General features: G+C 39.1%; 1 protein-coding gene across 3 annotated transcripts in view; it reads left to right on the top strand.

Moving 5' to 3' along the window:
• Positions 1-15,804: 15,804 nt before the first annotated feature.
• Positions 15,805-27,475, top strand: part of stx8 (syntaxin 8) — a 184,129-nt gene continuing 172,458 nt past the window's right edge. Inside the window, exons 1-2 of one of the 3 annotated variants that reach the window (XM_073026021.1) lie at positions 15,805-15,900; positions 23,089-23,188. In XM_073026021.1, coding sequence (XP_072882122.1) covers positions 15,839-15,900; positions 23,089-23,188 — 162 coding nt within the window. In that variant the 5' untranslated portion in view covers positions 15,805-15,838. The remainder of the gene's footprint in view (positions 15,901-23,088; positions 23,189-27,475) is intronic. The other 2 variants (XM_073026020.1, XM_073026023.1) reach the window with 2 other exon arrangements.

The raw sequence follows: 27,475 nt of genomic DNA, 5'->3' as shown, positions 1-27,475 counted from the left end.
TGTTCACTTTACTTAAAGTTTTGTAAGTTACTCAAACACAAATCATTTCCTGCCTTCTCTCTTGATGCTTCATTTTCCATTTTTCCTGCATTTCCCCAGTCCTGTTTATACTCTGATTTTTATCTTTGGCTTAAATGGTACTGAACGACATTAAAATGAAACTGCAGAAATTTAGCTATTTCAGTTTCCAGGGTGATGATATACTGTATGGTATACTTCTATATACTTTCATTAGGAATTTGCATTCCATTTTACCCTGAATCCAATGAAATCTAGGTGTCATTTATTTTATGTATCTTGTATCCTTTACACCTAGATTATTATCTTTATTCCTTACATAATTAACCTTTATTTAAAAGGTCTTGCCCGAAAATTCCCACCCGTGCAACATGATCACCCCCTAGTGGAAAAACATGGCAACCATGACATTCTGCTGGTGAAAAGGAATGAACAATTAAATGTAACAATGAATATAATTTATCTATTTTGGAACTGTTGGAATCATATAACTTCATGTAACATCAGAATGTCAAAGAAGAAGCAGTCCAATACTTCTGTAATACGGAATGTGATTAATGCCAATATTTAAATAATGTGATTTGATAAATCCCAAGACAGCATAATCATTTTAAACAGCTTACTTTTTGAGTTATTTATTTGGAAATCACTATATATTATTCCTGCAAACAATTCTATATCTGTGAGAAGCAGGTTCTGGAAGTGTTATCTTGCGATGCTGGGCCACGATATCATTCTTGTCGGGATCGTTTTTTGTTCACAATGAAACAATATAAGTTTTCCATGAGGGTCCTCTATTTGGAAGTTAAGCAACATGAGGCTCAAACTGTTGAATAATCCTGAATGATTAATTACTTTTGCATGCTGAGCCGTTGTGGGAGGAAGTAGTCCAGAGATTCATTCATTGGAAGAAAAACTGTTGGGAAGTTGGAGATTAGATGGTCTGGTGCACTCATTTATGGTGGGAAAGGGAGAGGGTGTTTGAGTTAAGACTAGATCAGTGGGCAAGGAGAATTGGATGAGAGTGATGAACTTACAGGTGTTGGGGAAGGGAGTGGGTACTGATAAATTATTGACCTGGGGCCTGAGGGAAAGACAAGTACTTATGTGAAACCTAGCCCTGGTACATTCCCGGTGTTGGACTCCATATACTAAGACCTGCTTGAGCTAATAATGCCCATTAAGTAATGCTGCAACTGGTCTCGCAAACTTTCCTTCTAGACAAAGTAGTCTGCAGATAGTAGGGGAAGTGTGTGGTCATGTACTTTGGTAGAAGGAATAAAGACATAGATTATTTTCCAAATAGGGAGAAAATTTTAAAAAAATAAGAGGTGCAAAGGGACATGGGAGTTCTTGTGCAGGATTCCTTAAAGGTTAACTTACAGGTTCAGTTGGTTGTAAGGGAAGTAAATGCAATGTTAGAATTCATTTTGAGAAGACTAGAATCCAAGGGCAAGGATATATATCTGATGCTTTATAAGGCATTGGTCAAGACTGCACTTGAAGTATTAAGAGCAGCTTTGGGTCCCTTATCGAAGAAAATATATGCTTGCATAGGAGAGGTTCAATTATTCTGGGAATGAAATGGTTAACGTATGAGGAGCGTTTGATGGCTCTTGGCCTGTACTTGCTGGAATTTAGAAGAATGCGAGGGGATCTCATTAAAACCTATCGAATAATGAAAGGCCTATATACAGTGGATGTGGAGAGGATGTTCCCTGTAGTTAGATATTATGGGCCAGAGGGCACAGTCTCAGAATCGAGGAACATTGTTGTATTTAATATTTAAGTAATATATTTATAATATATTGTTTAAGCATTCTTGTTCACCTAAATAATTCATTACGAGTTATATGCTTGGATATGATATTTGCATATACTTTCACGTTACCATGTGAGATATGCATGCCTCGCTTAAAGTAAACTTAAATTTAGACTCTCGTGTCTTCCTTTGAATTAGTTTACTATCTTTCTATTGTACTAGGTACAATATTAAAAGTACTAGGTACTTTTAAAATAAGGACAAGATGTGTATTGGCCTGATAAAGCACAGTGAGACATTTGAAATTTAAAAAACATAGTGAGGAGTATCGAAAAAAATGCACAGCCCAGCGCATGAAGAGTATTGAAAAAGACAAAGTGGAAAAATTCACAGGTTCATAAAGAGAGAAAGGATTTGTGGGTTCATAAAGAGTGAGTATCGAGTGATAATAATCATTAAAAAGATCAGAAAGATTGACAAGCTTGATTACACAACAGGTAATTGGCTCATGTATACTGAGCTATTGGAACAGTATTTTGAAGCAAATGAAAAAGCAATGAAAAGTGAGTGCCAATTTTGCTGAGTGCATTGGGTTTAAACCATACGGTTTGCTTCAAAGTTTGACTGTTCCAGCCAAACCATCAGAAATTAGCTTTCCTGAGATTGTCAAAGTAATGCAAGAACGCTGAGAACCAAAGCCATTGTTGATTGCAGAATGGTTTCATAAATGGAACCAAAAGGAAGGGGAGTCCATTTCAGCATACTTGGCTGAATTAAAGGGATTGCTGGAGCATTGTCAGTTCAGTTGTGGTCATTAATGATGTACTGATAGATTGTTTAGTTTGTGGAATCTTAAAAGAAAGCATTCAAAAACGGTTCCTAACTGAAGCACAACTTACTTTTAAAAGAGTAGTTGAAATTGCTGTTTCAATGGAAACCACACACAGAGATGCAATTGAGTTGCAGTCAGGAATGACAGGGAGTGTGAACAGAATTGCAACATCTAAACAGAGGGGACGTCACGTGATGACGTAGGATCGAGACGTTGGGAATCCAGCTCCCTCATAAAAAGTAATGAAATAGGGTTTAAATGAAGAAGAGTTAACAAATATCTACTAGAAACTATTTATAAGTAACTCAGGATTATCTTTTGATATGGCTCCTAAACCGAAACAGAAGAAAGCTACTACTTCGAAGACTGCGCAAATCGGCGGGGAAAAAGGCCTAACCGTCTCGGCGAAGCCTCGGACTCAAGTTGGATCTCCTCCCGGCGAAGTGCATGGCACTTCTGATGATGCAGGACAGGAAGTTGCAGCAATGTCAGCGGTCTCTAAGAAGAAACGGCAAGAACAACGCATGCGCGAAGAAACAAGTATGCATGAACAGATATTAACAAAAGTAACAAAACTACAAATCCCAACTACGGCTAGAAGTGAAACTGGAAATGAATCGGAAGTGGAGTCAGACTCTTTGGGAAATTCAGAGGAAGAAGAAGAGGAAAAGAAAGAGGGGATTAAAGGAGACATAAAAGATATCCTGATATATATTATGAATGAATTAAAAGCTATAAGAAGGATGCAGAATACACTCGATAATGTGGTGGAAAAACAAAAGAAGATGGATAATAAAGTTAAAGAGATGGAAGTAAAAGTGGAAGAAAATACTGAAAGAATAGATAAGATAGAAGACAATAATCTTGCCTGGACAATAGAAAGAAAACGGATGTTGGAAAAAATAGATGCGCTTGAAAACTCAAGTAGATGAAATAATATCAAAATTGTTGGTCTTATGGAAGGTACAGAGGGAGAAAATCCAATAAAATTCTTTCAAGAATGGATTCAGAAAATTTTGGAAATGAAAGAAGGAAGCCAAGTAATTGAAATTGAAAGAGCACACAGAGCTTTAAGACCAAGACCTCAACAAGATCAAAATCCAAGATCAATTTTGATAAAATGCTTAAGGTACCAAGATAAAGAAATGATCTTGAAGGCAGCTACTCAAGGTGCTAAAAAGAGAAATGGGCCATTGACAATAGAAGGGAAAAGAGGTTTTTTTTATCCAGACATAAGTTACGATCTTCTGAAGAGGCGGAAGGCATTTAATCCAGTGAAAAAATCTTTATGGGAAAAGGGCTATAAATTTTTATTGAGCTACCCAGCAAAATTGATAATTTTCCTGGATAACGAAGAAAGAAGATTTTTTGTTGACTACCGGAAAGCGGAGAAATTTGTACAAGAATTACCTAATGTCCTCGAAGAGGAGTAAAGAATTATAGAAATGAAATGGACTAATGATGAAGACTGAAACAAGGTTGGACTTGATGGACATTTATATAAAAAAATAGTTAAGGAGTATTAATTGGGAGTAGAGACATTAATTATTTTCTTTCTTTTCTTCACTAATATATTTTCTTTTTTTTGCAGGGGAGCTGGAGGAGCTCCTGATCGATGGCTGTGAGTTTCACGTGTACAATCATGGCGATTGCCATGACCCGTAAAATGGGGGGGGGGGGTAATGTGTTTTTTTTAATTCGCAACATTAGTGGGGGGGTACTTTGTTTTTTTTCTTATATATTAGTTATCTTTCTTCTATTTTTCTTCTTTTTTGCCTGGATGGTTGGGGAGAAACTCATAGCAACATGGAGTATTTTAAAGAGTTCCCAAGATATTATGAATGATTAATTTACTTAATTTTTTGTTTTAATGTTAATGGAATTAATGGACCTGTGAAAAGAAAAAGAGTTTTAACATATATTAAGAAAATGAAAGGAGATATAGCTTTTTTACAAGAAACACATTTAACAGAAACAGAACATAAGAAATTAAAGAGGGATTGGGTTAGAAATGTCATTGCAGCTTCATTTAATTCAAAATTGAGAGGAGTTGCAATTTTGGTTAATAAATCTTTACCAATTAAAATACAAAATGTAATAATTGATTCTGTGGGGAGATATGTGATTATACATTGTCAAATTTTTTTCAGAATTATGGACTTTTATGAACATTTATGCACCAAATGAAAATGATGCAAAATTCATACAAGAAGTTTTTTTGAACTTGGCTGATGCACATGATAAAATATTAATAGGTGGAGATTTTAATTTTTGTTTAGATCCAGTTTTGGATAGGTCAACTAAAGTTGCTACAAAATCAAAAGTAATAAAACTAACTTTATCATTAATGAAAGACTTAAACCTGATTGATATATGGAGAAAAATTAATCCAAGAGAAAGAGATTATTCATTTTATTCAAATAGACATAAAACTTACTCAAGGATTGATTTTTTTTATTATCAAAAAATATTCAAGATAGAGTGAAAAGTGGAATATAAAGCAAGAATACTGTCAGATCATTCCTCCTTGATAATGACAATGATAATGATGGATAAGGAGGAATCGATTTATAGATGGAGATTTAATTCAATTTTATTAAAACGTCAAGATTTTTGTGATTTTATGAAAACACAGATTCAATTTTTTTTGGATACAAATTTACATTCAGTTGAGGATAAAATTGTATTATGGGAAGTGATGAAAGCATATTTAAGGGGTCAGATTATAAGTTATACATCTAAAATTAAGAAGGAATACATGGCAGAAATAGATCAATTGGAAAAAGATATCATAAAGTTAGAAAAAGAATCTCAAAGATATATGACAGAAGAAAAACGAAGACAACTTGTTAATAAAAAAACTACAATATAATACACTCCAGACATATCGTACAGAAAAAGTAATTATGAGAACTAAACAAAAATATTACGAATTAGGTGAAAGATCACATAAAATTCTTGCTTGGCAGTTGAAAACAGAACAGGCTTCTAAAACAATAAATGCAATTAGAACAAGTGTAAATAAGGTTACTTATAAACCTTTAGAAATTAATGAAACTTTAAAAAATTTTTATACTGAACTATATCAATCAGAATCACAAAACAAGATTGCTGAGATAGATAAATTTTTATCACAAATAACCCTCCCAAAATTAAATTTGGAAGAACAGAAAGGATTAGATATGCCCTTTACATTAAAAGAGGTTGAAGAAGCTTTAGGATCACTTCAGGGTAATAAATCCCCAAAAGAAGATGGTTTTCCACCTGAATTTTATAAAAAATTTAAAGATTTATTAATTCCTCCTTTTATGGAATTAATATACCAAGTGGAAAGAATGCATAAACTCCCACAATCTTTTTTTAACAACGATCATAACTGTATTGCCAAAAAGATAGAGATCCTTTAAAACCAACATCATATAGGCCTATTTCTTTGTTGAATACAGATTATAAAATAATAGCAAAAATTTTATCTAATAGAATATCTAAATATTTACCAAAATTAATACATATGGATCAAACAGGTTTTATTAAAAACAATCAATGGATAATATAACCCGGTTACTTAGTATAATTCATTTGGCACAAAAAAGAGAGGAAATGAGTGTGGCAGTTGCTTTGGATGCAGAAAAAGCATTTGATAGATTGGAATGGGATTTTTTATTTAAGGTATTGGAAAAATATGAGTTAGGAAAATCTTTTATACAATGGATTAAAACCTTAAATACTAATCCTCAAGCTAAAGTAGTTACAAGTGGTCAGATTTCAACACCATTTTGCTTAACGAGGTCAACTAGACAAGGCTGCCCATTATCACCTGCTTTATTTGTATTGGCAATAGAACCATTAGCTGAATTAATTAGAACAGATTCAGATATTGGGGGCTTTAGAGTTAATCAAGAAGAATATAAGATTAATTTATTTGCTGATGATGTTTTGATTTACTTAACAAACCCATTGCAACCTTTGCAAAGATTATCTTTTAGATTGGAAGAATATGGGAAAGTATCAGGGTATAAAGTAAATTCGGATAAAAGTGAAATTTTACCCCTTACCAAAGGAAATTATAATCAATGTCGATTAGTAACTCAATTTCGATGGTCAATAAATGGGATAAAATATTTAGGTATTAGAGTTGATAATGATGTAAAAAATTTATATAAACAAAATTATTTGCCATTATTAAAAAAAAGAGGATCTTGATAAATAGATGATGTTACCAATAACATTAATAGGTAGAGTTAATGCTGTAAAAATGAATATATTTCCTAGATTGCAATATTTATTCCAAACTTTACCAATACAATTACCTCAGAAGTTTTTTCAAGAACTGAATAAATATGTAAGGAAATTTCTTTGGAAAGGAAAGATGTCAAGAATATCATTGGAAAAATTGATATGTAAATTTGATTTAGGAGGGTTACAACTTCCAAATTTTAAGAATTATTATAAAGCAAATCAACTTAGATTTATTGCGTCTTTTTTTGACGAAGAAAAACCGGCATGGATTAGAATAGAATTAGATAAGATAGGAGAAAACATACCAGAAGATTTTATATATAAATGGGAATCCAAATGGATACAGGAAAAAAAAGAATCTCCTATATTAAGACATTGATTGATTTATGGAATAAGGTAAATATGGACGATGAGATAAAGAAATCTTTATTAGCAAAAAGAACTTTAATTCAAAATAGACTTATCCCTTTTACAATGGATAATAAACTTTTACATAATTGGTTCCAAAAGGGGATTAAATATATAGGTGATTGTTTTGAAGGAGGTATATTGATGTCGTTTGATCAATTAAAAAATAAATATAAAATATCAAATAACACTCTTTTCTGTTATTTTCAATTAATACATATGATCTTTCTTATTTACGAGAAAAGCTGGGACAAACAATGTTGATGCCAAAACCTAGTGAAATAGAAATATTAATTCAAAATGGAAAAATTAAAAAAATTACATCTTGTATGTATAATTTGATTCAAAAACAGACAATTAAATCAGGAATTCATAAATCAAGACAAAAATGGGAATCTGATTTGAATGTTAAAATTGATGGAAAAAACTGGTCAAGATTATGTTCTGACAGTATGAGAAATACAATAAATGTTCGACTTAGATTAATACAATATAATTTTTTACATCAATTATATATAACACCACAGAAAATAAATAGATTAAATTCAAATATGTCTGACCAATGTATTCGATGTAATCAAGAAATTGGTACTTTTTTACATTCTACTTGGTCTTGTTTTAAAATTCAAACATTTTGGATAAATTTAAGACTTTTATTGGAACAAATTACCGGAGTACAACTCCCACATAGTCCAGTATTATTTTTATTAGGGGACATTGAAGGGACAATACCAAAACTTAAATTGAATAAGTATCAGAAAAAATTTATAAAAATTGCATTGGCAGTAGCCAAAAAAGTTATCGCAGTTACTTGGAAATCTGATTTATATTTACCGTAACTATGGATTGTTGGAATAATGAAATACATAGTTGTATTCCACTTGAAAAAATTACATACGATCTAAGAAATGAATATGATATATTTTTGAAAATTTGGCTCCCATACTTACAAAAGATAGGATTAAATACATAGGTCCTTTCAAGATAAAATTATAAAGTAATTGGGGAAAGTAAAAATAAATACTAAAATTATTTTGAACTCCATGGAGCATGTGGGGATCCTCCGATATCCAGGCAATCTTTCTCTTCTTTTTTTTCTTTCTTTAGATAAGGGTTAAGGGGGGGGAGGGTTAAGGGGAGGGGGAGGGTTAATATTATTTTTCTCACTATTTCATCATCTCTTTTATTCTTGTAATTTTCTAAAATTTAATAAATAAATTAAAAAAATTTAAAAAAACATCTAAACAGAAACCAGCCTAGCCAAATAAATTGTGTTACCTTTGTGGCAGAAGGTCAGGTACACAAAACAAGTGATTTAAATGTGAAACTTCCAGAGATTTCAACAATATAGGACACATACAAGGAGCATGTCAGCAGACAAAAATAAATGGACTGCTCAGGGAAGAGAAAAAACTAAAAAGTCAAGTTGTGGTTTCAAAAAGAGCACTAATCTGCACGCCATTGATGAAACATCTGATAATGAAGAGAGTGATACAGGACTGGGTGGCCTTGAGAATTATAGTGTGAATATCAGCATTAGACTCGGGACAACACACACAAAATGCTGGTGGAACACAGCAGGCCAGGCAGCATCTATAAGGAGAAGCACTGTCGACGTTTCGGCCGAGACCCTTCGTCAGGTGTTCCACCAGCATTTTGTGTGTGTTGTTTGAATTTCCAGCATCTGCAGATTTCCTCGTGTTTGCTCATTAGACTAGGGATACGGCTACACGAGAAGTGAAAAGCAAATTAATTAAAATGGAGTTGGACTCTGGTTCAGCTTTTTCAGTCATTCCTCTTATTGAATTTCAGTGACATTTCAAAGTTACTAAACTGAAGCCTGCAGATGTCCAACTAAAAACTGGAGAAAAGGTAACTGCAGTGGGAATGGCATTCATAACTGTGAACATTGGGCTTGTTTGTGGTAAAAACAGGAGGGCCAGCAGTATGTGGGCATGATTGGCTGAAACAACTACAACTTGATTGGAGATCCATCCACCATTTTCATGCTGTATCCCCTATGAAGAAACAAACCGAAATTGAATTAAGAAATGTACTGGATGATGTCTCAAATGTCTCCCTGCTGAACACCATGAACCATTGCACGACAGAGGACAAACAGGCCTCTGGTTGGAAGGCAATATTGGACCAAGGAAGGACCATGTTGTTCAGGGGAAGTGTGAAAGTGATAAAAGAAGTGGTCTGACTACAACAGGTTTCACAGGCAAAGTATCTGAGAAAGCTTCTGATATGTTAATCAGGCAGTTACTTGCAAAATATGGCTCGATTTAATCTGGAAGAGAGTTCAAGGGGCTTGAGGAAAGTTGCAAACATTTGGCTTTTGTGAGTATAAAGAACCAGAATTTACCCTGACTGCGTTTAGGTTATTGCATGAACTTCAAGTGAGAGACAAAAAGGTGCTTGTAAAGTTAAATGCAAAGATCAAAGTCCAACTGAATGAGTGGAAAGCCAAAAAGAAAGCAGCCAATGGAGATACGAAAACAGAGGATTTGCCAGACAATGTCGTGGATGAGGAAACCAAGAGGAGAGATCAGATTGTAAAGGATGCAATAGAAAGATTAATAAGGGAATAATCCAGTGAACTAAATGCACCTTCCTAAGACCAAGGTGCACAAACTTGAAGAAGAAAAAGGAGGGAAGAGAAGGAGAGAAAGAATGCGAATGAGAAAGAGAAAGGCATGAAAGTGAGAAGGAATGTGAGAAAGAAGAACAAAGTAGATTCAGAAAGAAAAAGGTGAAGAAAGATACCCAGACCTGTCAGAACCACTTCCTACCATTTTAGAATCAACTCCTACAACCACTACTGAGGAAGCCCCAGACCTGAGATTGTTTTCACAGCCACAAGACTCACCTACCAAGCACATTATCCCACAAAAGTAAGAAAGACTCCACAACAATGAAATCTTATGGCCTGATTGGGACAATTTAAAGTTTACTTTGCTGTGGATATCTGTATATAGTAGTTGCATTATATAATATACTATGTATATAGTTGAGATGCATTCTCTATTGAGTTGGAGTTTACAGCTGAGCAGACAAGTGTTGTGCATTTAATATTTATGTAGTATTTGAGTATTTCTTGGTTGATTAAGCATTCTTGTTCATTTAAGTAATTTATTTGGAGTTACATGTATGGATACATTAATTGCACACGTCATCATGCTGATATGCATGCAATTTGCTTAAGGTAAATGATTTAATGATTTGAAGTTACAAAACCTAAGGGCATCCATTTAGAACAGAGATTTGGAGGAATTTCTTTTGCCAGAGTGTGCTAAATCTGTGGAATTCATTGCCATGTACAGCTGTGGAGTATATTGAAAGTGGAGGTTGATAGGTTCTTGATTAGTCAGGATGTCAAAGGTTACAGGAAGAAGTGAATGGGGTTGAGAGGGATAATAAATCAGCCATGCGGGAATGGTAAGCAGGCTCAATGGGCTGAGTGGTCTAAATTTGCTCCTATGTCTTATGGTCTAATGGTCATACTACTGAGTTCCACTTCAGAAGCACAATCCAGGCTGATACTTCATGTTAGCTTTTTGAAGGTGCCTTTTTCTGCATGAAGAGTAAAATTAAGCCTTGATCTGCTCTCTCCAATATAGGTTCCACAGCATTAACCAGAGCAGTGAAGGGAACATTCCAGGGTGTCCTGTCTAATAGTTATCTCTCATCCAACCATTTGCTCTGTTTTAGCAATGTTATTTCCCCAGTATTGCTGGTATGAAAGTCAGAAGTTGTGATTCACTTCAATACCATACACTTGAAATATAATATTTTTTGTTCGCACTTTGGGATACCATGTTTTTCGAAGGAGCTTTGTAATTGTGCTGATGGAAATATTTAAGAAGTTGGCTCAATGTTGCAACACAGGAAAAAAGTCAGCCAGCTGGTGCTCAGTAAGGTCTGACAAATGGCAATGTGATGATGATCAAATAATCGGTCTTTGTAATGTAGTGGTTACTTTAAAGCAAACCAAAACCACTGACAGACTGAGTGAGGCATTTGACAATGTATGACATGCTTCCAAATAACTGAATTCCACGTCACAAAAAGTACGTCCGATCCTTTATTATGAAACCAGCAAAGCTGGAGGATCTTAAATAGCAATAAAAATCTAACAAAACTAAATTAGAAATATAACAAAATTAGTGGAATAAGAGTAGTTAGTCAAATAAACTCTTCTCTTACAGGTATCGATTTTAATCGATGTTTCAATGATGAACACTGCCATCTTCATCAGGGATGATGGCTGGGCATGTATAGTCCGGTGGTGTTTATACCCCGACATCCGCCCCTCCTTATTGGTTAGTCCTCAGCCAATCAGGTTTCCGTTCTCCCACCTCGTTTACAATCAAATTCCAGTTCTTACTTAGAGCAAGATTTTCGTCTTCCTTAAAATTCTTTTTCCCTAGTTTGATTTCAATGGCTTCCTTCACCAGGCGGTTCCAAAAGCCATTGGCACGGCACAGTAGTTTTGTGCTGTCAAAGTCAATCCTATGGCCATTGCAAATGCAGTGTTTTACTACCACCGAATTCTCTGGTAGCTCTAAGTAAATCGTTCTGAGTAACAACTAGAGTTCAATTGTAAACTAGGTGGGACAGTGGAAACCTGATTGCTTGAGGACTAACCAGTCAGAGGGACGGACGATGGGGGTATATATACTACCAGACTAGACATGCCCAGACATTATCTCTGTTGAAGATGGCTGAGTTTGTCATCGAAATGTCAATTAAAATCAAATCCTGTACTTGGCTGGAAGTCCGAGAAGAATTTAGTCATCATATATGCTGAGAAAGCACTAGGTCCTTTTCAACAGTAGTTAATGTTCATATTAGCAATCAACAAAAAAAAAATCCATTACCAAAAGACCATAAGACATAGAAGCAGAATTAGACCATTTGGCCCATCGAGTCTGCTCCGCCATTCAATCATGGCTGATCCTTTTTTGCCCTCCTCGACCCCATTTCCTGGCCTTCTCCCATAACCTTTGGCGCCGTGTCCCTGGCAGCCTCTAACTAACAACTAACTGAACTAACTACGATAAAGTGTGAATACATAACTATACTTATTTGCTTCTACCATGTCCCAACCAACATGATAAACTACTGTAACCCATTATAAAAGCACAACACAAAGTACAATGCAGACAGACAGAAAATAGATACATGCTTCTTCATCCTGGCCCGTAATTATTACACTGTAAAGATTACAATACATATTACACAAATAGGAGACGTGAAATCTTCAAGGATAAACATCTTAACATTAATGCAAATGTCCTCTCTCTTCTTTCTTCTAAAAGTCAAATCATGTAATAGTCATCTAGGCCAGAGGTTATCAGCACTTAGGCTAGAACAGAATGATCTTTACCGGCACTCTCTGTCAAGTCAAAATCATAAAGCTTTGAGAGCTGTAGCTCCTCAAACCTCTGACTCCTGGAGAAGACAGATCTTAGTTATCGGCCTGTCCAGACAGCGGGTCCTGGTCTTGATGCACATCTGCCGTACAAATCCTCTTCTATTTGGAAATACTTCAATGACTCATCCCATGACCCATGAGTTTCGAGATGCTGCATCATCAAATACAAGCATGATACGTGACGAGAGACCTTGACAAGGATTGCTTGGAACCAAATGCTGGAGTATCCAAGGCTGGGATTGAGACATGGTCTCAAACGGGATCGAGAAACTGAGCACAAAACAAACGCTAGACGAAATCACTGGTAGGCTTACAATTGAGCACTGAACCTATGTTCAGGTGATCCTTAAATAATTCTTGGCACCCAAGACATGATTATCAATTAGCGGGAATGTCCTAAGCCCTTGAAGAGGCGGTGCTAGCTATCCGTACTCCGGAGAGTTAGAGCATTTAAATCTCAGAAGCTGGCGTGGTTGGGAGTGTAACAGGACCCTCTCCCCTATGGCCGAATCCTGACTTGCTTGGAGAGGTGGTGATGGTAATCATGGATGAGAGTTCGATCTGGGATGTCTCTTCCCAACATCCAGCACCTTTCCTCTGGTCTGAATCCCTTCCAGTCCATGAGGTATTGCCGTATACCTCAAACAGTCGATGAACCTGGGTGGCGGTGGCCCGATGGTGGTGGGGCTAAGGGGCTGGTGCAGACAGGTTTTAAAGATATGTAAAGTGGGGTTGATCTTTAGGATATTGAGGAGCAGCAACCTTCAGGTTTACTGTCCTCAGGATCTTAAACAGACCAATGAACTTGGGTGCCAACTTTCTAGATTCCACTTGGAGAGGAAAATCATGAGTTCCCAGGGTTTAACGCAGGTCCCAGACTTCTCCTTCAGTTTGCCTTGGTCTCCGCTCTCTGGGTAGAAGCCAGCAAAATCTCGCTTGCCCTCATCCATTCCTCCTTGCAGCACTGGACAAGATCTCCTGCCGCAGGGATCCCAACCTCAGCTTCTTGTTGCAGAAAGGGAGGTGGAGGATAACAAAACTGGCACTCGAAGAGTGACATCCCATGTACCGAGTCGTGGGAGATCTCTGCCCACATCAAATGGTCACAACTCTCATCGGGTCTCTCCAAGGCCGAGCATCTCCGGGTATGTTCTAAATCTTGGTTGGTCCGCTCTGCCTGGCTTTTGGACTGCGGGTGAAACCCAAAGGAAAGGCTTGCTGTTGCCCCTATCAATTTACAGAAAGCCATCCAGAAATGTGATGAGAACTGCGGATCGAGATCTGACACAATGTCCACTGGGAATCTGTGGACCATGAAGACCTGGTCTAGAACAATCTCAGCTGAACAATCAGTCGACAACCAGCACATGACCGACTTCCCCTTGAATGGTGGGAGAGTCCATGGAGATGTGTGCTCAAGGTCTTTTCAGAATAGGTAAGGGTTGGAGGAGCCCCTTGGGGTCAGGTATGGGGCTCCTTGCCTGCATGTACTGCTGAACTTCTCTCATCATTCCAGGCCTCCTTTTGATAAATTTGAGGGTCCCGGTAATTTCTGGGAGTGTGGTCATTCTTGACGAATGTCTCCATTGCAGTACCCGGGACTGGAAAGAACTAGGGATGAACAGCCGACCTGAAATACCGTTTTCAGGAATCTCCCCTTGAGCTAGGGTCTTGTGAACAAGAATATCGATTCCCCAACAAATTGGCACTACCACCCTGGCCTGGGGTAAAATGGTGGTAGGCTGCTCCTTTCATTCCAGTTCATCAAACTGATGGGGTAGGGCATCAGGCTTCTGGTCCTTAGATCCTGGTTGCTAGGTCAGGATGAAATTAAGCAGGTTAAAACACTTGGCCTGCCTGGAATTCAGCCTCTTGGCCTCCTGAGTATAGGCCAGGTCCTTATGATCAGTCCAAATAATAAAAGGATTCTTGGCCCCCTCCAGTCAGTGGCATCATTCTGCCAAAGCTAACTGCTGCCCCCGAGTCCACAAAAGCCTTCACCTCCCTCAAATTCTTGCCTAGGTGAGCTCCGCCTTCACCACAAAACCAGAATCCGTGGGATTGGGCACAGTCCTCCCAACACTGGACAGTCTTAGCAGTTCCCCAGGGGCCTGCAGGTGACCTGCTTCCCTGCAGTAAAAGCAGCAACCTTGACTCTGATGCTGGGACCTCTCTTTGGCTGAGAGCGTAGTGCAACCGACCTGCGTGAGTTCTACTGGATCTTGAACAGGAGACGGGCTGGTCATGGCCTAAGGTTAGGGAATGGAACAGCGCTGTGTAGGGTCTGGGCTCGGACCAGGTCTTTTTGACCTCCTAAAGTGGTCCTACTTTTGCTCTGCCAGGCAATTATTGAGGCGGATAGACTGGTCAAGTTCTCTGCTGGCGAGGCATCCTTCAGTTCATCTCAAAGTCCATGGCAGTACAGCGTGGACAAGACCTCCCTGTTCCAACCACTCTCCATGGCCAAGGTCCGAAATTCAATTGCATAGTCGGTCGCTGACAATCCCCCATCAAATCTTCATCAAGCGGTCTGAAGTTCGGCTGGCTCCGGTGGGGTGATGAAACACCTTCTTCATAGCGGCCATGAACTCCTACGAATCCGCGTAGAACTCTGACCTACGTTCCCAATGCGCCAGAGTGGGATCGACTGGTTCTTCCAAGCAACTCTAGCTTCCTCCTTGCAAAAGTTGAGCAATGGCTACCTGGAGGTTGTGAATCTCCAGGCTGTCGGGACTTGGATAAATTAGGAGGATGGGCAAAGAGTGGCAGATGGAATGAAATGTCAGAGTTTTGGTAAGGACCTTGGCCTGAAACTTAGACTATTTATTGTTTTTTTTTAAAGAGATTCTGCCTTACCTGCTGGTTTTCTCCTGCATTTTGTACGTGTTGCTCTGGATTTCCAGCATCTGCAGAATCTCTTGAGTCAATTACGTAATTCTGTTCCTATGGCTATAGTCTCCACATGAGGCAATTTCAATGGGCTAAATGAAAAGCGTACTCTTAAGAAGTTTTAAAAATATATAATGGAAACACACTTTCCTGTAGAATATTTGGCGATAATAATTCACTGTAATTCTGATCTCAAATCTTGGTCGGAACGAATGTTCAGAGAGCCGGTTTGTATTCAGTACTGATTTGTATGTCGGACCAAAAGCAGGAAGTGGAGCGCAACTGGAGTAGAGCAATGGCTGGAGATCTCTGGTGAGCAGTTGGAGGGGAAGGGGAGGCTAGAGGGAGGATTAAGTGGGAGCAAGGAGGGAAGTGAGTGGTGTGCTGAATTCATTGCGGGCTGAAGTGCCGATGGACAGACAGTAAATGGAAGAGGATGGAATTGGAATCTCGGGCTGACACATCATGTCTGGGGGCTCCTCTGTGGGACAGTGCATATTCCTCAGGGGTAAAAGCAAAAAGTGCCTGGAGAAGTTAGCTGGCCAGGCCGCATCAATGGAGGGAGAAATAAAGTTATCGTTTCAGATCAGTGATCCTTCGCTAGAACTGTTTCGATAAATGGCATTCCCTCGACAAATGCGTCCAAAACTGCTGAGTGTTTACGTGCTGTAACGTTTAATTTCAGATTTTCAGCGTTTACAATTTTATCCTTTGTATTTTCAGTTAATTATAGTGACTTAGGATAGCACAATATGTGACACATCCTTTATAAGGGAACGCGATACTGTACAGTCTTTATAGGTGAGAGTTGGTGTGTGTTATGCATCCTTGAAACAAGAGGTCTAAGTAAATGCTTAAAATGAAATTACATGTACAATTCAGTGGGAGACACATCCTTTGCAGGAGTGTTAACATGCGATACGCGACACGGCCATTCATTTAAAGTGAATAGTGGAGTTCATGACAAATTCTTTGTACGGGTTAAAAGGTGTTTGCAGTGTTTGATGCGTACTGCAGGAAGTGTGCAATACATGACATAACCTTTTGGGGAATATTTCGTCAGTGCAACACGTAACGCGTTGTGTAAAGGAGAGGAGAAGAATGTACAGTATGTGATGTTCGTTCTGAGGGATGTATGCACAAGATATATTTATTCTTTGCTGGGGATTTTGGGTAACATGTTGCATTATCCATATATTTCCAATAACGTTCAAAGTAAAGTTTACTGTCAGAATACATCCATGTCACCACATACAACCCTCAGATTCTTTTTCTGTGGGCATGCTTAGCAAATCTATGGAGCGGTAACTGTAAACTGTAAACATCAAGAACTGTAAACTAATTGTGCAAATGCAGATATAAATAAATAGCAATACATAACAAGCATGAAATAACAATATAACAGTGTCCTTAAATGAGTGTAGCTAACTCCTTTCGTTTGAGAGCTTGATGGTTGAGGGGTAGTAACTGTTCTTCAGCCTAGTGGTGTGAGTCCTGAGGCACTTGTACCTTCTGCCTGATGGCAGCAGTGAGAAAAGAGCATGGCCCGGGCGGTGAGGATCGTTGATGGTGGATGCTGCTTTTTTACGGCAATGTGTCATGTAGGTGTGCTCAATGTTTGGGAGGGTTTTACCCGTGATGTACTGGGCCAAATCCGCTACCCTTTGTAGGAATTTCCGCACAAAGGTATTGTTGTTCCTATTCCAGGCTGTAATGCAGCCAGTCAGCACATTTTCCACCACACATCTATAGAAGTTTACCTAAGTGTTTGATGACATGTCAAAACCTCTGCAGATTCCTGAGGAAATAAAGGCACTGTTGTGCTTTCTTCACAATAATATTTATATGATGGGTCCAGTACAGGTCCTCTGAGGTAGTGCCACCCGGGAATTTAAACTTACTGACTCTCGTCACCTCTGATCCTTCAATGATTACTGGCTCATGGACATCTGGTTTTCCTCTCCTGAAGTCTACAATCAGTTCAGAGTGAGTGAGAGGTTGTTGTTATTACACCACTCAGCCAAGTTCTCAGTCTCCCTCCTGTATGCTGATTCATCACCCCCTTTGATACGGCCCTCAACAGTGGTGTCATCACAAATTTGTGTATGGTGTTGGTGTTGGAGCTGTACTCAGCCACGGTCATAGGTGTAAAGTGAGTGGAGCAGGGGGTTAAGTGCACATCCCTGCAGTGCTCCTGTGCTGATGAAGATTGTGGAGGAGATGATTTTGCTAGTTTGAATTGACTGAGGTATACAAGTGAAGAAATTCAGGATCCAATTGCATGAGGGGGTATGAAGCCCAGGTCTTAGAGTTTACTGATTATTTTTGAGGGGATAATTGGTGTTAAATGCTGAGTTGTAATTGATAAGGAACATCCTGATGAATACATCTTTGCTGTCCAGATATTCCAGGGTTGTGTGAAGAGCCAACAAGATAGCACCTGCTGTAGACCTGTTGTTTTGGTAGGCGAATTGGAGCAGATCCAAGTTGCCATTCAGACAGGAGCTGATATGCTTCAGCACCAGCCTCTGGTGTATAATTATGGAAGTATATGAATAAAAAAAAGGTGCTGAAGGAACTCAGTGGGTCAAGCAGCATCTATAGGAGAAAACATTGACAATTCCTTTTCTCCCACAGATGCAGCTCAATCCACTGTGGCGGTAGGATTGATGGTGGAACTTGATGATGATGATAATGCCTTTGATTATCCAGGGTAGATTAGTTTCACTCATTAGGCTGGGGAGTGGGGAAAAGGATCAGCCATGATTGAATGGATGAGCAGCTTCAATGGGTCAAATGGCCTAATTCTGCTCCTGCATATTCTGGTCTCTTGTTGGAGACAACCATTGCCTGCCACGTTGTGTGTGTAGTTTGTTTGCCACTTATCAGCCAGCCTGTTGTCTGGGTCTTGCTATTTCAGGCACGGACTGCTTCATCAAATTGAGTGCACACAGCGTAGTCATTAGTGAACATCTCCATTTTTGACCTTTCACGGAAGGAAGGTCATTGAAGCCGGTTCCTTGAGGAACTTCTGCTCTATTGTCTCGGGGCTGGGATGATCGACTCACAATAAACAAGAACCAGCTTCCTTTATGTTATCATTACAGTGTTTTACTACGTGACCCTCACTGACTAATTATACCAGCATTTCTGGTGATAACCGCTGCCTTGAAGTCACTGTCGCCTAAGTTCTGTAATTAAGCTCTTGTGTCCAAGTCTTTAATGAGGTTGGAAGTCCAGCAGTTACTGATACGATAAATGACACGACTTATTGGCGTCATGGTGGCATAGCGTTTAGTGCGACGCTTTTACAGCTCCGAGCGCTCTGGGTTTCAGAGTTCTGTAACGCGTCTCTGTATGTCCTCCCCATGGAATGCATGGGTTTTCCCCAGGTGCTCTGGCTTACTCCCGTAGTCCAAAGACGTACCAGGTAGATTAATTGGACATTGCAAATTGTCCCATGATTAGGTCAGGGTTAATTGAGGTTGTGGGGTTGCTGGGACAGGGTGGCTCAAAGGATCGGGAGGGCCTCCTCAGTACCGTATTGCTAAATTTTCAAAAATAGGCAATTATCTGTTCTGAATTTGCCCTGCTTTTTTGTAAACAGGACAAACCTGGGCGATTTGTCACATTGTTAGTATTGCAATTTTATTGGAACTGTTGGACACAGCACATGGCTGGTTCCTGAATGCAAGCCTTCAACAGTGTAAATAAATGTAAAATGTAAATAAATCAGCATAAAATATATTAGATGTGGCTTTGGAAAATCATGATATTGTAGTGGTGTGCTACACACAGCACTGGAATAACGACACGCAGACGGTGAGTTGCAGTTGCGTAAAAGATTTATTCAAACTTCGCGGCCTCGCTTTTAAGCCTTTCCGTTTCTGTCCACCCCGGGCGGGAATGTTGTATTTTGAATGTGAATGTTGCCTATTCGCAGTCCCTTCCCGCGCGCAGGCTTTTCCCCTTGCTGATGAAGAAGGCCCGGCGCGTGCCATTTTGTGAGCTGGTTCGAGTGTGCTGGGAAGTGGGTCACCACAATATGGTCCATTTTCTGAAAATGCAGCCAGCCACCCACCCACCCCTTGTAATCCAAAGGCAACTTGTTTCTCTGTATTTTCAGATTTTTGCCTTTCTAAAGTATTTCTATTTGTAGCTTACTGTCAACTTTTGATAACACCAACATGAAATACAATGGAATCATAAGAGACTGCTGTAATCTGGAGCAAAAAAACCCAGTTATTTGCAGGGTCAGGCATCTGTTGAGGTGGAGGGATTTGGGATTGTAATGCAGAGTCGTGGCTTGAAAAATTGGCTATCCCATCCCTCCTCCTCCACTGATGCTACCTGACCCGCTGAGTTCCTCCAGCAGATTACTTTATTTTTGCATATGATGTGTTATACTGTATCTGTTTATTAGTTGCTTTTGATCAGCATATCAGAATTCCATGTTTTTCAAAGAGAACCACTGGGTAAGGACCGGAACAATTTTTTTAATAGATTCTAATTTGTAATGCTTACTTAGGGCTAACGGAAAAGGGGACATTACCTTACATTATCACCTCCTTCCTTATAGAATTGGAACTTCAACATATAGTTGAAGCAAATTCATTTATATTTATAAAAAGAATACCGATGAGGTCACATTCGTGGAAAAGGATCAGTTGAAGGGCAACTCTGTTTGGCTCAAACTAAAGATAATTTGTGTCCTAGTCTCCCCCACTAATCGATAATGGATTGTGCATATAGTACATATTAAAAATACAGACACCATTTAATCTTCTTTTCTTCTATCCTTTTACATTAATTGCCCACCAAGGCTACACCAGTGTCACCTCTCTGGCCGGGGATCATTTACATTGGGAAAGGCAAATCCAGCGATGGTGCGAGTGGAATGCTTAATTCCCCTACTCAGCCATGTACTGTCGTGATTTGAAATTGATTACTTTTCCTTCAGGACTGTTGTCTCTATATTTTGTATTTTTGAAGCAAATTCTTGGAGAAAGATGTATATGTGGATTGCAGACTAATAGTAGCCTTGCCAGCATCATTCATATCCCAAGTAGTTAGTACAATGTAAATATTTTCCTCAGTCGAAAATTCAAAAGGGCTAAACTTTGTTTTCACCTGATTTAAATGCGCTTATTGATGAAATTGAATTGTAAGGCTTCTTTCTGTTGACTCACCATTTTGTTGACTGCCTTCTTTCCTATTTTAATTTTGTTTCCCAATTAAACAAAATGACACTGTTAAATCAAGAATACAGGACATCAATATAATGGATTGTATGAAAAATGTCTAAGCAGCACCACATAAAACTAACTTAATTTAGAAAAGATAACCACTTCCAGGTTTTTTACTTTGTCAAGAATAAGGTGACACTTCTAACTCATTACTGCTATCAAAACTCATTAATCAGATTTTTGTCCTTTAATTGCACTTGTGCGTTCAAAGTTTAAAGTAAGTTTATTACCAAAGTGCATATATGTCACCATATGCAGTTCTGAGATTCATTTTCTTCTGTACATATTGAATAAGTACACAATAATAAACATCGTAGCTTCAGTGGAAGACCGCACCATTTTGGGCATTCAACCAGTATACAAAAGAAAATTTTGCAAATATAAATTGAAAGAAAGAATAAGGATAAATTAATAAATGATAAATATCAAGAACATGAAATGAGGAGTCCTTGAAAGTGAGTCCATAGGTTGTGGGAACATTTTAATGATGAAGCGAATGAAACTGAGTGACATTATTGGTTCAGTGGCCTGATAGTTGTGGGGTAATAACTGTTCCTGAACCTGGTGGTGTGAGTCCTGAGGTTCCTGTACCACCTTTCTGATGGCAGTAGTAAGAGGATTGTGTGACCTGGGTGGTGGGAACCCTAATGATGGATGCTGCTTTCCTACAATATTTTGTGTAGATATGCTCAATGTGGTGGGGGGGGGGGGGGGAGGGCTGTATCCACCACATTTTGTAGGATTTTGTGACATTTCTTTCTTGGTATTGCAAATAAGGAGAATGAAACATCATAATATACAACGCAGAATCTCAAAGTCCAAATTCTTGTCTGTAATTGAGAAACTTCATGTACGAATGCTAGAGGAACTCAACAGGTCAGGCAGCATCTATGGAAATGAATAAACAGTCGACATTTTGGGCTGAGACTCTTCATCAGGACAGGAAAGGAAGGGAGAAGATGCCAGAATAAGAAGGTGGAGGGAGGGGAAGGAGGACAAGGTGGAAGGAGATGGGTGAAGCCAGGTGGGTGGGCCCCAAGCAGTCTTTCCAAGCGAGGCAATGCTTCACCTGCAAATCTGTTGGGTTTTTCCACAGTATCTGGTGCCTTTGATGCATCTCCTCTACATTGGTGAGACCCAACATAGTGTAGATTGGGGCTCCGCTTTGTTGAGCACCTCTGCTCCATCTGTAAACATAGCGAATTTTCTGGTGGCCAACCATTTTAATTCCTGTTTTGTCACATCAGTCCGTGGTCTCCTCTTCTGCCATGATGAGACCAATCTCAGGTTGGAAGAGCAACACTTGTATTCTGAATAGGTAGCCTCTAACCTGATGGCATGTATATCTTCAACTTCCAGTAATTTTTCCCCTTCCCCTTCCCTCTTCAATTTCCCCACTCTTTCCTCTTGCCTCTTCTCCTAACCTATCACCTCCCACTGATGCCTCTTCTGCTATGAGATTCCTTCTCCAGCCCTTGCCTTTCCCAGCTATCACCTTCTCACTTCATCTACCCTCCTCCACCCACCTGGCTTCACCTATCACCTTCTAGATTGTCCTCCTTCCCCTCCCACCACCTCCTTATTCTGGCATCTTCCTCCTTCCTTTCCAGTCCTGATGAAGGGTCTCAGCCTGAAATGTCGACTGTTTATTAATTTCCATAGAGGCTGCCTAACCTGCTGAGTTCCTCCAGCATTGTGTGTGTGTGTGTGTGTGTGTGTTGTTCTGGATCTCTTGTGTTCATGATAAACTTCATGCATTCATTTGGCTGAGCAAGACATGAAAATGAAGCCTTTTCATTCCTGCTGTCAAATATGTAACATCTGTGAAATGTCTCAAAGCACTGAGCATATTTTAAATTAACTTTGCTGAGATTTTGTCAACAGAATTAGAATAAATAACCAGTTGTTTCGTGTGTAGATTGGCCAAAAATGTTGCTGAGCACACTGCTTTTTAAATGCTTCCATGGATTGCTACTATCCCCCCGATCTACAGAATTATACATTCAAGGACTTGGACTTCTATTAATATGTATTCTTAATGAATTCAAATCTGCAGTAGCCTTTTAGTTCAGTGTTTGTACTTTGGTGAGGGACTTGTGACTACACTTTTTGATTGAGGCAAGAAGGTTAAAAACTATGCCATAAGAAAAGGTTAGAGTCTTGCTAAATGTATTTAAATAACCCATATCTAAGCATCTCTATTCAAATTCATGTTTGGAGGTTTCAATAGTCTTTTCCCCCCCTCTTTCTGCAGGCTCACAAAGTATGATGCCACATGCCTTTTAGCACAAGAAATTGCTGAAAACATTCATGAACGTAACGGACAGAAGAGAACGGGAGGTAATCCTTCTAAGGTATATTGTGTGGTGACTACTATTGTTTTGCATTCCTTTTATAGAACACCATTTTTCATGGTATAAATTAAATAAATAAAATTGAGAGAAGAAACATAATTAAGCTAGAAAGGGATCTTCTTGAGGTGGCATAGCAAAGTCACAATCTAATCCAAGGCTCCTGCTACTTTTGAGGCATTTGAGGTGGGCGACACTGTGGCAGCTAGTGAAGTTTACTGTTTCATGGCTGAGAGTTCCAGCGAAATGGGTTCAATCCTGCCCTCTGCTGTCGCCTGTGTGGAGTTGACACATTCTCCCAGATGGCTTTATTGGATTCCTTGAGGTATGTTGCTTTCTGCCCACATCCCAGTAAAGCGTAGGTCGGTAGGTTAATTGGCATGTACATTGGCCCTAGAATATTGATGAGAAGAGGAATCTGAGGGGGCAATGGGGGAAAATGAGTGTGGGGAGAATAAAATAGGTTTGCCTAGAATTAGTGTCAAATGCTTTATGATCAGTGTGGATTCATTCAGCCGAAGAGCCTTTTTCTATGCTGTATGCCTCTATGATTCCCTATTACTACGTGCTTTGCATCATGGATGATTCCCTGGAGGCAGGGGTTCCCAACCTGGTGTTTACAGACTCCTCAGTTAATGGTAGGGCTCCATGGCATAAAAAAGGTTGGGAACCTCTGCCTAGGAGGGTGATTTATGCACAGACTTCTCCTATACAGGTCAAGTTTACTTCACCTGGTATTTCACATAGGCTTCCAGCAAAATACTAGATAATCCTGACTCTGCTTAGCTTTAGACACCACGTTGGATTGGATATTTTCTGACTTGTCCCAACAGAATATATTTCACCTTGAAATCAACTTCACAAGCACATTCAAACCAAACTGCATGTAATTAATATTCAGTATTTCTTCATTGCTAACAGTTTAGCTGGAGCACATTAATTTCATGTCCTCCTTCAAAGCTGAAGAATTGTTCGATAGTGAATTTTATTTTGAGGCCATTAGTTTTTAATTTTCATTCATAGATTTTTAAAATCCAAATTGCAGGTTTATCTTGCATATGTAGTGTAAGACAATTTAATTTTCTCATGTCATTTTTGTGCTCTGACACCATGGTCAGTGGACTGTAGTAGCAAATAGATTAGTTAACCCACATTATTATTTTCTTATCCCACTTAATGTTGCTTATGATTCAGTTTTGGTGCTCACTGTTAATAGTGCAAAACCCACCCATCCAGCATCCTCTTTGACTTTCTATCATCAGGCAGGAGACTGATGCATAAAAAGAAGAACGGTCAGAATGGGAAATGGTTTCTTCTCCCAGGTTATTAGGCTTCTGAACTCCCGGCCACATTGTATTCAAAGTGTTACTGGTTAATCTGTCCTGTACGTTCCAATATTTAAAATGATTGCACTTTCATTTGTTATTTGTCTGATTCATCTGTAGATTTTATCTGTAACCTCATAAGTTATCATGTGCTTTCTGTACTACTGTACTTTACACCCTGGTTTGAGAAATGTTGCCTTGTTTCTTTATACGTTAAATGGTTACATACATTATAGACATGTATATAGTTAAATGCCAATGAACTTGATTTGACTGAAACCATAAATTTAAGGATCCATTTCAAATTGTGACAGCTCCATTAGTCTCTTAAAAATGTAAATTCACTGTTTAACTCACCAATGAAATGTATTGGTGTGCAGTTGGTACATTTGCGTGGTTACCATAAATATTATCTCTTTATGGTGAGTGTTAATTACAGTGGGTCCATCTAATTCATCATTTGTGTATTTTAGAAAAATATTACAAATAGACAAGATGTGTATAACGAGAATTTACTCCCTACACTGAAGTGGAATAAGTTCCAATTTTGCAAGGAACATTGGCATTTCTTCGCCATAAGAACAATGGAATAAAAGTTTGAATAAAGGTCTTGAATCTATAAACATTAACTGTTCTTTCCTCCACAAATGCTGCTTGTGCTACTGCAAGTTTCCAGTGCTTACTGTTTTTATTTTAGATTTTCAGTATCTGTAGTAATTTGGTTTTGGGTAAGCGTAGGTTAGGCTCTCAATTGTCATCGTGCACGTGCAGCATTATTTGGCTTTTAATATGAAAAATGTTAATTACATTGGAAAACTGTGGTTTGCTGGGGTTGGTTGAATGGGGGCAGTGGCTGCTGACAGAATCAGATGGAAGAGGGGGAATAGAATATAATCCATTGTTATCAAAACATTGTAAAGGTTGATGATATTATCCTCTCGCTCTGCAGCAGATTTTGCAGTGGTTATGGAATGTCTGGGTCTGTCCGTTTTCTTCACTTCTGAAGGTCTCAGGTTCTTGATTCTGTTGTGAATGGTTCATGTTTGGCAATTTATTCTCCTTTAACAAGGCCATTGATGTTGACTGATTTCTTTCATGTAATTTTGCATCATAAATCTTTCCGTAATGTGACAAGCTGCCTTTTATGAGCTGCGCTACTTTGTCAGAATAACCTGCCCTTTGATCATGGCATGTATGAATAAATGTTTGAAAGTCAGCAAAGCCTTCATTGTCGTGTCCTTGAATCTAAAGCTGTGGATAAACCAGGAGATTTGTAATCTGCTCTGGGCTAGATCTGTGGCACTTAAGTCTGGTGAGCCAGGACTATACAAGAAGGAGAGGTATGACTTATAGAGGGCTATCTCAAGAGCAAAAGTACAATTCTGACTGACGTTAGCGGTGGAATTGGATGCATGTCTACTCTGGCAGGGTTTGCTGGCCATTACTTCCTACAACGTGAAACCTAACAACACGAGTGGCAGTGATGCTTCACTCCCAGGCGAGCTCAGTACCTTTTATGCACGCTTTGAAAAGGAGAATAAAACTACAGCTATGAGGATTCCTACAGCACCTGCTGACGCTGTGATCTCTGTCTCAGAGGCTGATGTCGGAATGTTTTTCAAGAGGGTGAACCCTTGCAAGGTGACGGGCCCCAATGGTGTACCTTGTAGGGTTCTGAAAACCTGTGCCAACCAACTGGTGGGTATGTACAAAGACATTTTCAATCTGTCATTGCTACAGGTGGAAATTCCCATGTGCTTCAAAAGGGCAAGAATCATACCAGTGTCCAGGAAGAGCAGGGTGAGCTGTTGTTAACACCAGTAGCACTCTCATGTACGGTGATGGTGTGCCTTGAGAGGTTAGTTATGGCTAGAATCAACTTCTGCCTAAGCAAGGACCTGGACCCACTGCAATTTGCCTATCGCCACAATAGGTCTACAGTGGATGCAAGCTCATTGGCTCTTTGTGTGGCCATGGATCACCTGGACAACACTAATATTTGCTGTAGGCTGCAGTTCATTGACAACAGCTTAGCGTTTAACATAATCATTCCTACAGTTCTGATTAAAAAGCTCCAAAACCTGGACCTCTGCACTTCCTCTATAACTGGATCCTTAGCTTCCTCATCAGAAGACCACAATCTGTGCGGATCGGAAATGACATCTCCTCCTCACTGAGTATTAACACTGGCACACCTTAAGGACCACTGCTCTACTCTCTCTATACCCATGACTGTGTGGCTAGGCACAGCTCAAATGGCATCTGTAAATTTGCTGGCAACACAACTATTGTTCACAGAATTTCATGTGGTGACGAGAAGGCATACAGGAGCGAGATAGATCAGCTGGTTGAGAGGTGTCAAGAAAAAACGTTGCACTCAGTGTCAGTAAGACCAAAGAATTGATTGTGGACTTCAGAAAGGGTAAGACGAGGGCACACACGCCTGTCCTCATCAAGGAGTCAATAGTGGAAAAGGTGAGCAATTTCAAGTTTCTGGGTGTCAGCATCTCTGAGTTACAAAGAAGGCACGGCAACAGCTATATTTCATTAGAAGTGTGAGGAAATTTGGTATGCCACCAAAGGTACTCACAAATTTTTACAGATACACTGTGGAGAGCATTCTAACTGACTGCATCACCGTCTGGTATGGGGAAAAAGACCACTGCACCTGATTGAAATGAGCTGCAGAAAATTGTAAACTCAATCAGCTCTATTGTGAGCTCTAGTCTCCCCGGCATCTGTGATATCAAGAAGCGATGCCTCAAAAAGGCAGCATCCATCATGAGGGACTCCCATCATCTGGGAAGTGCCCTCTTCTCATTGTTACTATCAGCGAGGAGGTACAGAAACCTGAAGGTACACACTCAATGATTCAGGAATAGCTTCTTCCCCTCTGCCATGAGATTTCTGAATGGACATTGGACCCATGAACACTACTACACTACTTTTTTTTTCTCTTTTTACA

This window comes from Hemitrygon akajei, chromosome 22 (genome assembly GCF_048418815.1).
Source record: "Hemitrygon akajei chromosome 22, sHemAka1.3, whole genome shotgun sequence".
NCBI lineage: Eukaryota > Metazoa > Chordata > Chondrichthyes > Myliobatiformes > Dasyatidae > Hemitrygon > Hemitrygon akajei.
This window is presented reverse-complemented; position numbering and strand designations above follow the sequence as displayed.